At 31.9% G+C, this 12,662-nt stretch overlaps 1 protein-coding gene across 1 annotated transcript; it reads right to left on the bottom strand.

The window, feature by feature from the left end:
- Positions 1–377: 377 nt before the first annotated feature.
- On the bottom strand, positions 378–4,271 carry LOC116011875 (E3 ubiquitin-protein ligase ATL9-like). Its single transcript, XM_031251293.1, has 3 exons — positions 3,528–4,271; positions 2,882–2,979; positions 378–1,069 (listed from the first exon to the last, which is right to left on the bottom strand). The coding sequence occupies exons 1-3, from the start codon at positions 3,684–3,686 to the stop codon at positions 652–654; spliced, it is 675 nt and encodes a 224-aa protein (XP_031107153.1). The 5' UTR covers positions 3,687–4,271; the 3' UTR covers positions 378–651.
- Positions 4,272–12,662: the final 8,391 nt, after the last annotated feature.

The following is a 12,662-nucleotide window of genomic DNA, read 5'->3' as shown; positions in this document are numbered from 1 at the left end:
TTTTTTTTTTTTTTTTTTTTTTTTTTTTTTTTTTTTTTTTTTTTTTTTTTTTTTTTTTTTTTTTTTTTTTTTTTTTTTTTTTTTTTTTTTTTTTTTTTTTTTTTTTTTTTTTTTTTTTTTTTTTTTTTTTTTGTCTTTATTCTCCCCTAGCAATATTCTAATGAGATACCCTTAATTTATTTTTTCTACATTTTTTGTCTTCTAACTTTGGCATCATTTAATTGATTTTTTTCAATTAGTGATTGATTAGTATATTCATGGTCACTCAAACAATATTTAAACAAACATTACTTGTGGTCTAGTGGCACCAAGTCCTACTCTCATATACGAGGTGGTGGGATCGGTCCTCTTTGTGGACCGCCAAAATTGAAATTTGGTGCAAATAACGTTTAAAATCGGATATCAGTAGGTATTTTGATTCAGATGGTTCAAGCAAGACAAGCAATATGTGTGCTGAGAGGCACACAAAATAGCTGGAAGCTGAAGAATAACCCAAAGCTATTTTACAACAGAACTAACAAAACTACAAAAGTCACTGCTAAAACTGTCAAGAAAAAAAAAACACTTTATACACATGAACTCACCCTGAGATATGTACAGAAAGCGATGACGGGAAAACCAGCAAACTTCTTCCATCTTTGGCCAAACCATTCATATGTTTGATGGGCTCTCGGTTTGTTTATTCGTTGAGCCTTTAGCCACTGTAGTAGTAGCTTGAATCGAGACAGAATCGCACTCTGCAGCAGCTACTGTTCTATTGTCTGATGAGGTGATGTTCGACCCTGATCTGTCGTGTGGCGTTGATGAGAGCCTATTCCAGGAACGAATGCACTGGTGGGGATTAACGTTCATCGATGCCATGGCATGGTGACACCGGACAGCAGAACTGAACAGCGGTGGCATAAAGCGCTTTTTCTCGGTGACCTCGCGCAGTGAAATTCGACAGACTGGACAAGTGGAGTGCTGCTGCAGCCACATGTCGATACACGTCGCGTGAAAATAATGCCCGCAGAATGGCAGGATGCGCAACGAATCTTCTTGCTGGTAATCAGCGAGACATACTGTGCATCTGTGATGTAAAATTCCATTAGTCAAGTAAACTACGTTTCAAAAAAAAAAAAAAAAAAAGAAAGAACACGACATCTGATGACAGAGACAAGATTTTCATTAGCCAACTAAATTAAGATTGCACATAAACCCGCATCCTAGTAAGAGCTTACAGTTAGTACTGACTGCTGCTGTCTATAATGCCTTTCCCCGAAAACAATATCACAATGCTTCAAAGATCATGCCAGCACAAGGTAGAGAAGAATTGGCATTTTTGGCTTCCAAAATTGTCTTCCCTTCTCCAGAAAATCTCATTGTATATGTGTTTCTAGTTCTGTGGTTGGGATTATTTGACAGTTTTAGACTTACAACAATTTTAAAGAAAACCGAAAAGAGAATGCCAACTTCGAAGTTCTTTCCCCAATTCACCTGCTATTTACACCATCTTCAAAAATTTCTAAGGCAATTGTCGGGTGTACAAAACTTGGAAATAAATTAGTAAAATAAGTGCTAAAAATTGGAAATGAAAATCTAGAATATATGGGTATAGTTTGTTGACCATGGAGGAAATGATGATGAGTGAACTGGTTTACCCGTCAACTTCAAAAACTATTATAATTGGGAGCAACCCAAGTTGGTCAGGTTATTGACTTTGTGGTTACAAGTTCAACTCCCAGCAGCAGCAGCCTATTGACCTTCTTGGTTTGAGTTGGTTAGCTCTAGGCAACTTAGGCTAGTTTACCTCCTTGTGGTCCTTTGCTGACTAGGGTTAGGGTTTACATAGTGCACACCCTTAGGTAGTGGCTGCAGGTTTCCCTCTCTCATCCAAAGAAAAAAAAAAGAAACTATTATCATAAATTCATACCATAGTACTATATTAGACTTGGATTGATACTTATTGGGCTTTGAATAGTTTTGCACACAAAAGGACTTTAATGGATCAAATAAGAGCTGAGTAAGAGAACAAGCCCAATACATCTTGAAATACCTTCAAATATTCAATGTTCTACTGTTATAGGCCTACAAAACTTTCAACTAAAACCGAAAAAAGAAGGTCATCTCCAGTTCCTCTATGGACCCTTCATTTCTAAAGGACCCCGCCAAGCCACTACAGGCAACCCCCACCCCTTGTGGCTCCCCGCTCTTTCTTCTTCCTCCCCAGTCCCCCCACACACCCCATGTGGTCTATATGGCCCACGCCTCTAGATCTTAGCCAAGCTAACCAACCTAACGTTATTAAAGGAGATCAAATCACAGGTTCAGACAAGTGCAAGAGGACACAAGAACACATCACACTGTTAGTACCTTCAATATGTAAATCCAATTAGGAAAATACAAAAACGCTGTTTGCATAACACTCAGTTAAGGAATCTTAAGTTTTCTAATGCACTATTAGATATTCATAATTTTTTTTTAAAAAAAAAAAAAATAATGTTTGTTCTTCTTTCTCGGTGTTTGACTTCAGATGTACTTCCATCACATATTCAAATCCCTTCTGCCTACTTGCACTTCAATTTTATTTGTTAAAGGCTAAGAAAGTACAGTTCAACATATTTAGAATAATACTTTAAAACTTTAGACATACAACAGTCTCAACGAAAAAGGCAAAAGACAACCAAACACTATCCACGCATCACTATATGCTGGTGCCGTACTTTCTCTATTTATTTTTAGTTCCTTAATCAAAGAAATAATTAGTCCTAAGGATACAATTAAAAAAAAAATTGAAGATCCAAACTCTCAACTTCTCAAGTCTCTCGATCATCCATAAATAACAAAGTTAGAAGCAAGAAAGTTACTAATACACAGAGCTTATAAACAAATGTATACTTACTGAGTGTCTTCTGCCGAGGTGAAAAACACATCACTATACTTCTTAGTCGGGAATTTGCTCACAGCAAGAGGTTCAAGACCGTGCAGCCCGCGTTCTAACTGTGAAACGGTTAAAATGAGCAACATTTATAGCATCAAATCACAATCTGAAAGTCTGAAAGTCTGAAACTACCCTACTTAGGACTACAAAGCTAGTTATTCTCAATTTATTGTAACTCCTAACCAAGAAACATAGAACTAATCTGTTTTCATGTTTTCAAAAAAAAAAAAGAACTAATCTGTTTTCAGAAACACAATTGGAGAACAGAGATCTAAAAGGTATAACTTTCCCCACAGCAAATCATCAGACAAATACAAGCTAATATAGCTAGGTTTCCTTAACTGAAGAAACAAGACCTGTTTTGACCTAAAACCACACAGTACTAAGATACCTGCAGAGCAGTTTCAAGAACAAATTAACAGTAAAACAACCTAGAACCTGAGTGACAGCAAATTGACAATATACCAATCAAAGAAAGTACTAAATCAAAAGAAACTTCAGTCATTGTGTTACAGATTTGAAATTGAAAAGCAAGAAATTGGGGAATTTACAAACAGAGAAACTATGAACATTGCAGAGCTAAATGATTAGAGGAAAAGGAGCTCACAATGCTAAGGTCAGATCCAGAAGCCCTGGCCAGAGACCTCCTTGTGGAGCTCAATTGAATTCGTGCACAGATTAGCCTTGTGCAGACAAAGACAATGAACATGGTACTCACTGCAAACCCAATCACTGTCATCACCAAATTCGTCTCGGAAGAAATCATCTTCTTCCCTCACCCAACAAAACCCCAAACCAAGAATTGGAATTCCCAGAAAGTTTCAATTTTTCGCCTCTCTCATGAGCTAACATCAATTTCTGTTCTCGACCCACTCCCTAAAATCTCCGAACAAACGTAAACGGAATCCTTAAAGACAGCATTTTGTCACTTTCACGCTCTTAAAAAAATAAAAAATCACCAACCCTTATGCTTTCAACTTTTAGAAGTAGACTCTTGAGCTACTATTCTTTATCGAATCTCTCTCTCTCTCTCTCTCTCTCTCTCTCTCTCTGTATCTCTCTGCATGTATGTGTGTATAAAGATGTAGGCATGCTTTGGAGCTGACAAGTACGCATCTGGAATCAAGAAAAAGCAAAGGGCAATTATGGGGATAACTGATGCTCAAGTCATAGTGGAATCAATACTCTTTGAGATACCCATGTGGAGGAAGAGATAGTAGAGAAAGAGTGAGAGAGAGAGAGAAGAAAAATAAATAGAGAGAAAGAGAGTGAAAATTTTTCTAATCTATTATAGTGGGGGAGAGTGGTGAGAACCGTGGAAAATCTTTACAATTGTTTAGGCGGATAAGTGGAAATAATCCATTGTTTTTTGTTTCAACTTGCAGGCTACGGCGATTCAGATGCATACAAAAATCTTAGCTTTGACAATCTTGAAACGTTTTCTTGCGATTAAATAAAATGGAGGAAAAGGACTGTAATCTGAGAACTGAGAAGCTTTCCAAACTCTATGCAATTTGGGTGTGACGTTTTTGTCCCCGGTACACACCTTAGGGCCATTCACAAACTCAAATTTCTTTTCAACTATTATAAAAGGGAAAATGGTGATTTTATTACTAATTATTATTTTGTTTATTTTTTGAGTTTTAAATCTTACTCTCTGATGTGGTCGGTTATTTTTTCCATATTAGTATCAATACAAGTATTTATATCAAATGTTTTGTGTGTAGGAGTAAAAGTTAGAAGTAAAAAATTAGAGTACACATAGCATTTTCCTTATGTTTTCTTTAATTATCTGTAGAGAGTGACGGTGTTAAACTGTCAATTAAGCCACTCATAGAATCTTTTATTTTGGTCATATTTTTGGCTTATTAATATTAATCATAAGATACAAGTTTTGACTATTAGTGGGTATAACGTACGGGTCTTTTTAGTTTGATCAGTTAGCAAATATCCACTCATTTACCTCGTATGGATCAAGTTTTTGGGTGATAGTATAATTTGGATCTGGTGGGTCTTAGGGCAACCTCAACAATACCAATTTCTTAGAGTTTTATGCATTGACGTGTAGGAAAGAGAATGAATGTAGAGGAGGAAAAAGAAATAACTGACAAAAAACAAAAGGTATTGTTACGCGCCCAGCTGGCCCTACAGTGCACCATACGCACAAGTTACATTTCTTTTCGAGGACATTTTCCCTACTTGCGGGTCCCACAAAAAAAATTATTTGCATGAATAAAAACTAATTAAAACCTCATCCCTCAATTAGCAAAATTAAACCCACCCCCTCAAGTTTTTGTTCGAGAAACTTCTCCAAAAATTATAAGTGTGGTTACTCTTAAAAAATTAAACTCATGGTGGGTTGGGTTGGATTTGACTTTTATGTACAAAATTTGTCTATAACCACACCCGACCCACCATGTATATGTAAGTGTATATATATTATGTATTATGTATATAATAATAAAATAAGTACTAGTAATAAATACTTAATAATTAATTATAAAAGTTTCTATATTTGTTAATTTTTACTATTTTTAGTTATAAGCTAGTTAGTTTATTTTTAAAAAATTAACAGTTTAGTCATTATATTTAAATATTTTTACTATTTTATATTTTAATGACTAGTGAATTTTATTATTTTATAATGTGTAAGTGATTTAAAAATTATTTTTAATCAAATAATAAATGGTGGGTACCTGTAGCGGGCACCCGCACTTGGTGGGGCGAGGGTGGTTAAAATGTTCACCCCGATGTGGCCCGGGGGTTAGGGTGAGTGGAGAAAGTATAATGCGGATCGGGTGGTGAATGTAACCCTCTTCGACGACCCATTGCCATCCCTAGCTATGAGCAACTTATACAAATTTATCTCATTGTAATCTTTTACCGGCTAGAGTCCAAGTCGATTTTTATCCAATGCACACCTTCGAATGGTGGATGATTGGCTGCAAGCTAAGTTTTCAGGTCATCAAAAAATTGTTAATTTATTATAATTTTATATTTTTTAATGTAAGTTACTCTTTCTTCGGTTTTTTTTTTTCATTGAGTTCATACGGGAGTGGGTCATATGATACATATGTGGTGATTCATAGAAAAGAAAGAGATAAAATTTTACAAAAATTTACTTAATTATCATTGAGAAAAAGTGAATAAGATATATAATAATTCAATAACCAAGTCTACAATATAAACATAATTACAGCACCAAAAACATTGTTTTTCATTTTGAAAATATAAAAATGAAAAGGAAAAGAAAAAGAAATAGAAGCAAAATATATATTTAACTTTTTCAAATTTATTTAAATACAAAATATATAGGAATTGATATTATGTCAAATTTCACATGCCCTTTTATACTAGGTTGAACCGTATTTGCTACATCATGTATTACTATAATATCCTCCTTATATGGAATACAACTAAGTATATTGTGTATTGCTATATCTAGTAACAAAGATGTTGTCACCTCAAACAAATAATAATAATAAACAAAAATTATACATTAATTTTTTATTTATTTACGATCACTTTCATTCATCAACCTTCGCCCATCTATTTCTCTTTCCTTACCACCTTGCTACTTGCGTAAAGCTCAGCACCCCACATACATACGCACTTCCATTCACAATTGTATATCTAATTGTGCTTATCTACTTTTATATTTATATATATATATATATATATAACCAGGCCACTATCATAATTATTATACACTAATTGTTATTACGTACCTATCTATTTTATACTTTGACTTACTTGCTTCTCCACTGCACCACCAGCCATTATTAACATATTAACCATAATTATATTACTGTCCAAAAAAAATCATAATTATATTTATTTATACAGTTATACTTATCATTACTTGTCTACCGTTCTACTACTATACGGAGTTACTTATTCTATCTACCTCTGCTCACCATGACAGTTGGAAATAATTAAAATGGAATTTTTTCCTAATTAATTCCAAATAAGAAATGAACAAAATAATCTAGAGAGCAAGAGAATGTTAGGTTTCTCTATATCAATTACCTATTGCAAGTACAATGATAATGTTGTAAGAAAATAACACAGTGTCCTTTCTAGACAATATTCGAGTTATATATATACAAGTGTCTCCAACAATATTCAGGCAAATTAAAATCCGAGCAAACCAAGTGCTCCCTAAATTGATCGGACACTCCATAACAACCGTGTTGATCCAATACCTTTTAAGAAATGTATGTCAAGGGACCATGCGAACCTTGCACACCACCGTAGGTCAAGCTCCTCAGTCGAGCCGACCTTCATAGCCAACCCAATATCAACATGACCCCAGTCATATCCTAGTTATCTTTATTTTAAATTTGTCTAACTGATTAAACAAAAATATTAAAAAAAACCTTTGGCGTAGGAGAAAAGATATATGTTTTTATTTTATTTTTTTTAAAAAAAAAAAAAGACAGAATGGTTATTTCAGATTCTTTTTGGTCAATTTGCATATATATATATATATATATATATAGAATGAAGAATTTTCCCCAAATTTCAAACCAAAGGAAGCATTTGTCTTTGGTAGGCAGACTGGCAGACATCGTTGCACCAACTATAGCAATACATGGCATGCCATTCCCTAATCCGTTGGTCTAATGTAGCGTGGAATTAAATTACGACATATCCTTTTCAAAATTATTAATTTATTTGTTTTTTAATTTATTTTGGACAATTCTAAAAGTAATTAACTATTCTTACTTATTTTAATGTCTTGCAAGTAGGATTATAAATTTAACGTGTAAAAATGCGTGATAATATTATATATCGACTTTACTCGTGAGAGTAAAACTATAAATTAAACATTATTGAAACTTACTTAACTATTTGTTTCACGACGTTGCGTACATGATATGGTCTTGGATAAAATTTAAACTTAATCTTATTCTTAATTAATTAATATATCAATCAGTTTATGATATACCAAAGAATTTTAGCTCTTCAAACACACACGTGCACGCATATAGAGAAGGGGAGGGATAAGACTTTGATGTCTCTTAGTCCAGTTTTGTCACATCAAAAAATAAAATAAGCCGGCCGAAAAGCAATTTTAGAAGAAATAATTTATTTTCGTTCTTTTAATTTTTATTTCCAATGATCTTATCAAAATGATCAAAATATCACTATTTTTTTTTTCATTTTGAGAAAGAGACATGCAAAAACTATATATATATATATATATATACACACACAGACAGAGAGAGACACGCACAACCTAATCAAACACCCATAGAATAAATTCCTTAATTTAATTTGTATTGTTTGATCTTTGTGGGCATGGATGTTGACATCTCTATGATTCCCTCGTTTGGAAAAATTAAGATATAGGGACTATCATAATTAATGAAACTTTGGCTTTATATTCTTCATCTTCCAACTAACCACGCCTTTAGTTGGAGAGAAGGAATTTGGTGATAAAAAAAATTGCAATTTCATGGGACATGAATAATGCGAGAAAAAAGTGATAATTTAAATTTCATATTATTTGGTTTGCAAGAATAATTACTGAAAATATCAATTTCAATGTTTAGTATACATGAGAATTGAAAGGTAATAAGTAATATAAAATTCAAAATGTCCGATCCATTATTATTATTATTATTATTATTATTATTATTATTATTATTATTATTATAAATCCTAAATGACCAAATTCAAAATTTGCTTTTCAGAATTTATGTAACTCGATGTAAATAAACTTTATAATTGCATAACGAAAGCAATAAAATAGATTAGAGAGTTTTGAGAAAACATATTTGATTGAGATTGACCTATAATCAAAATAGAGATGTCAAACATCAATTTTAGGTTAAAAAAATGAAAATTTTTGTCTCAACGTTATTTTTTTTTTTCTTCTTTTTATAATTCATGGAATTGAAATACCAAGGGGAGGAGGGCTATAGGATCTAATTCCATAAAAATGAGAAAATTTTAATTTCGTGAAATTACAATTCACTCTAACTAAACGAAGGAATTTACTTACTTTTAAAATGATACGAAAGTGAAATTGTGCCACCAACTAAACACCTCGTAAAAGTTGTGTATTATTAATAACAATAAAATGGCCTGGGTGGTGCATCACTATTTGAAAGTTCAACATATGATTGTTAATAGTAGAAAACTATATGCCACTTGGAAATGAATGCTCCACTCAATATAAAATTATTTTTTAAAAAAATCAGAAATTTATCATTTTCTTTTCTGTAGGGTTATAATAAAACCATCCGTCATCCACTTGAATCTTGACTTTTTGTATAGCCTCATAACTTTATATTTATTGGTGGGTGGTAACAGGAGACTGCATAATGGATAATGGTCATACCTAATTAAATAGGAATAATATCTAGTACGACACCTACATGGCTACATGAATCAATCAACAGACTTGTGTTTGGATGACCAATCTTCCTAACCGCCGTGTTTGAGAATTTTTTATTTACAGAAAAATTTACAGTAATTTTTGATGGTGTGCGTGAAATTCGTTTGTAATTATAACATTTAGAAAATCACAATAAGATAAATCAATTTAGTTGCTCATAATATAACTTATCAGCTCAAACCGATAAAGTCAATAACAGGCAGTTCTCACCGAGAGTTGAACTTAGATCGAACTCCGTTGGGTTTAGACAATGTATTCCTGTTTTTATTGCTCATATTTGACTTATTCTTTACAAGTTGGGGCAAACTAATGAATAAGAAATGTTGTGGAAGTTAATATGTCATATAGATTGATGCTTGATTTAGAAAGAAAGTAAAGAAATTATTTTATAGAGGATCAAACTTTGGGAATTGTTTGTGAATTTTTACTATTTTTGTATTCTGAGGATGAAAATTTTTAATTCGCAATTAAAATATTTATTTATTATACATACGTAAATATATTAGGAGAAGGTCAATTATATTAAACAGCCCTATTGTCAAAAAATATATATATATATTAAACAGCCCTAACTATGTTTAATTTTATGCCAAAAAAAAAAAAAAAAAAAAGCGCCCTAACTCTATTTTAATCATGACCTAAACCATTCCCAATAATGCAAAAGCATAATTACTCTATTGAGTATTTTTCTAAGTAATCAAAATAAGACTAATTAAAACAAAAAAAAAAGGAAAAAAAAAACAAAACAAAACAAAACAAAACTTAACCTAGATTTGTTTTTTAAAAAATGCAAGAAAATGTTTTCAAAAAAAAAATGCAAGAAAATTATTTTCAATGTTCGTTATTTGTAATCTTTGATGCTCAACTTGAATGTTATGTATATAATCTAGTTAATTAATTGACCAAATTTCATGTTAAATTTTATATTTTATTTTTTTAATACACTCCAACATATTTATAGTATATGTTCAACAATTATGCTAACTCTGATTGGGGTGTGGTTCGAATCTAAAACATTTCTTATGAAAATCAATGAGTAAGTTAGAATAATGAATAGTTAACGGAATATTCTCTTACTAAAGTTTACAATGACGAAATAAGGAGGTATTTGGAAAAAGTAAATGATATAATAGGGTAAAGTAGGAAAGTAAAATTAATTTAAAAAAAAAACTAAAATCAAAATAATATGAACCATTCATTTCAACAAACAATTTGACCAACATTTTTTTTTAGTTCTAGATGTAATTTTATTGATTCTTATTATATTTAGTATATTAGTAGATATTAAAAAATTTTAAGGTATTGAACTATTGATTGGCGCTCATAACTCTTATACCCGGTACCATTCCAAAGTAATGGTGAAAGCATTGAGTTTGTACCCGGCCCGTGCAATATTATCTTACTTGACCAAATTTTGTTGCCATCAAATCAACTCACCTATTCGCCATCAAATCAACGTCTCATGTTAAGTTTCCAATCTCTTATTAACAATTTGGTAATATTTTCATTAATTAGATGTAGGTGTGGATCATTATCATTCCTTCCATACTTGACCTTATCATATGCAATTGTGAAGTCACTCTCGAATTCCACGCTCCTATATCTTTTATGTTAACTCAAACGTATATCATGTGGTAATACATCATTTACAATTTAATGGTCAAAATAATTGCTATTCTAATTTTATAATAAAGCATGCACCCACTCTCTATTATCATTCGATCCCTTAAGATTTCTCTTGAACTTCTCTTACAAAACTATCATTTTATACTCTGTTCCACGTTAATTTTTAACTTTGTTTAATTTAATAATTGAAATAAGAAGAGTACGTGAAAATTGATGATGATCATAGTTTCTTCTTCAAAGTGCCAAACACACCCAAATTGAACAGATCAGAAGACAAAGAAAGAGAATAATGAAGTATTTTAGCAACTAGGGCTACAACTAGCTAAGCAAAAATATCTAGTCTATAGTAGAAAAGTGATAAAAAGGGGGTTTCTACTTTGAACTGCCACTCAGAAGGATGATGATGAGTTCCAAATGCAAGCAATGATGTCCCAAAAAATCTCTCTATTCTGATATATACTATTTCCTTTGGTGGTGTATATACAAGAATCTTGCATGCTTTTGTGGGGTTTTAAGGTTTTCACATCAAAAGAATAGGCAGACAGAAAGCAACCATCTTACATGGAAATATCGCATGGAAATATCCTACAAAACAAAACAATGAAGATCATACTATTAACACTATTCCTGTAATTGATGATGAGATATCTGACATGGCATGTGGTGATGTCATATATATATATATATATATATATAAGCCTATCTAGATTGAAAGACTTGCAAAAATGGTAAAGTGCGTTTGGTTTATGCGTTTACATATTAAGAACATAAACCAAAATCATAGTTATTAGTGTTTAATTAGTTTACAATTTTTTAAAACACAACTATGATGATTACATATTTAATTAATTAAAAATGGTATCATTTAAGGAAAACAGTTCCCAGGGCCCAAGATTGTGCATTCATTGTTTATAATTTGGTAAATTAGTCTTTGGATTATGGTGCTTGAGGGCCATCATTAGGTGTGTAAAAAGTCTTTGGATTCAGTATTATCAGAAATCTTATCAAACTATTTTAGCATCTTATCAAACTATTTTAGCAAAACTTTACACATGGCAGTCGTTGGCAGCATCTTTTTGGTAGGAATGATAATGAGAGACATTCTTCAAATCTCATAATTGACATTTGTTGTCTGTCTTTGCTTTGTCTAAAAATCTAAATCCGTTTTGGTATAGGGTATGGAACAAATTTTATCTTTCTTTTTTCTTTTTACGTGAACAAGGTGTATGTAACAATATTTGTTTATACTCCGTAAATGATAGAGATGGTACTATGTCTAATCTAATAGGAAGACCAGATTGAAAATTTGTAGCCTTAGTTAAAGTGTGGGCTATTTATTAATAAAATGGAAGGATAATGATTCAAAATGTCTTGCCAACCGATGAAAATAACACAGCCAGCATATGAAAAATTTATAAATAGGGTATTAAGAATGTGACAAACGTTGAGGCAGTCTAACTCTAATCTTCCTTGTTGCCAACCCTCATTCTTCTGTCAAGATAAGGCTTCCCTTATTGTCATGCTTCAGCCGTGTGTGGATCCTCCATGCATTTAAGTATACCATTAATGGCTCCCAGAAAGCCACACGAGTCAAATAGGAGAACATTACCAATATATACCTGTATAAAAATTTCAAGAATAATATTTGAGACACGAGTTGCAAATTTGAATCGTGAGCTAGTCCAAAACAAAGGTAATTAATGAGTCAAT

This window comes from Ipomoea triloba, chromosome 3 (assembly GCF_003576645.1).
Source record: "Ipomoea triloba cultivar NCNSP0323 chromosome 3, ASM357664v1".
NCBI lineage: Eukaryota > Viridiplantae > Streptophyta > Magnoliopsida > Solanales > Convolvulaceae > Ipomoea > Ipomoea triloba.
Note: the sequence above shows the minus strand (reverse complement) of the source record. Positions and strands in the feature narration are given on the sequence as shown.

Coding starts and splice junctions, on each gene's coding strand:
- LOC116011875 (XM_031251293.1), bottom strand. CDS start 3,686: ATGATTTCTTCCGAGACGAATTTGGTGATGACAGTGATTGGGTTTGCA. Junction 2,980..3,527: donor CTGGATCTGACCTTAGCATT/GTGAGCTCCTTT, acceptor ACCGTTTCACAG/TTAGAACGCGGGCTGCACGG. Junction 1,070..2,881: donor ACCTCGGCAGAAGACACTCA/GTAAGTATACAT, acceptor TTTACATCACAG/ATGCACAGTATGTCTCGCTG.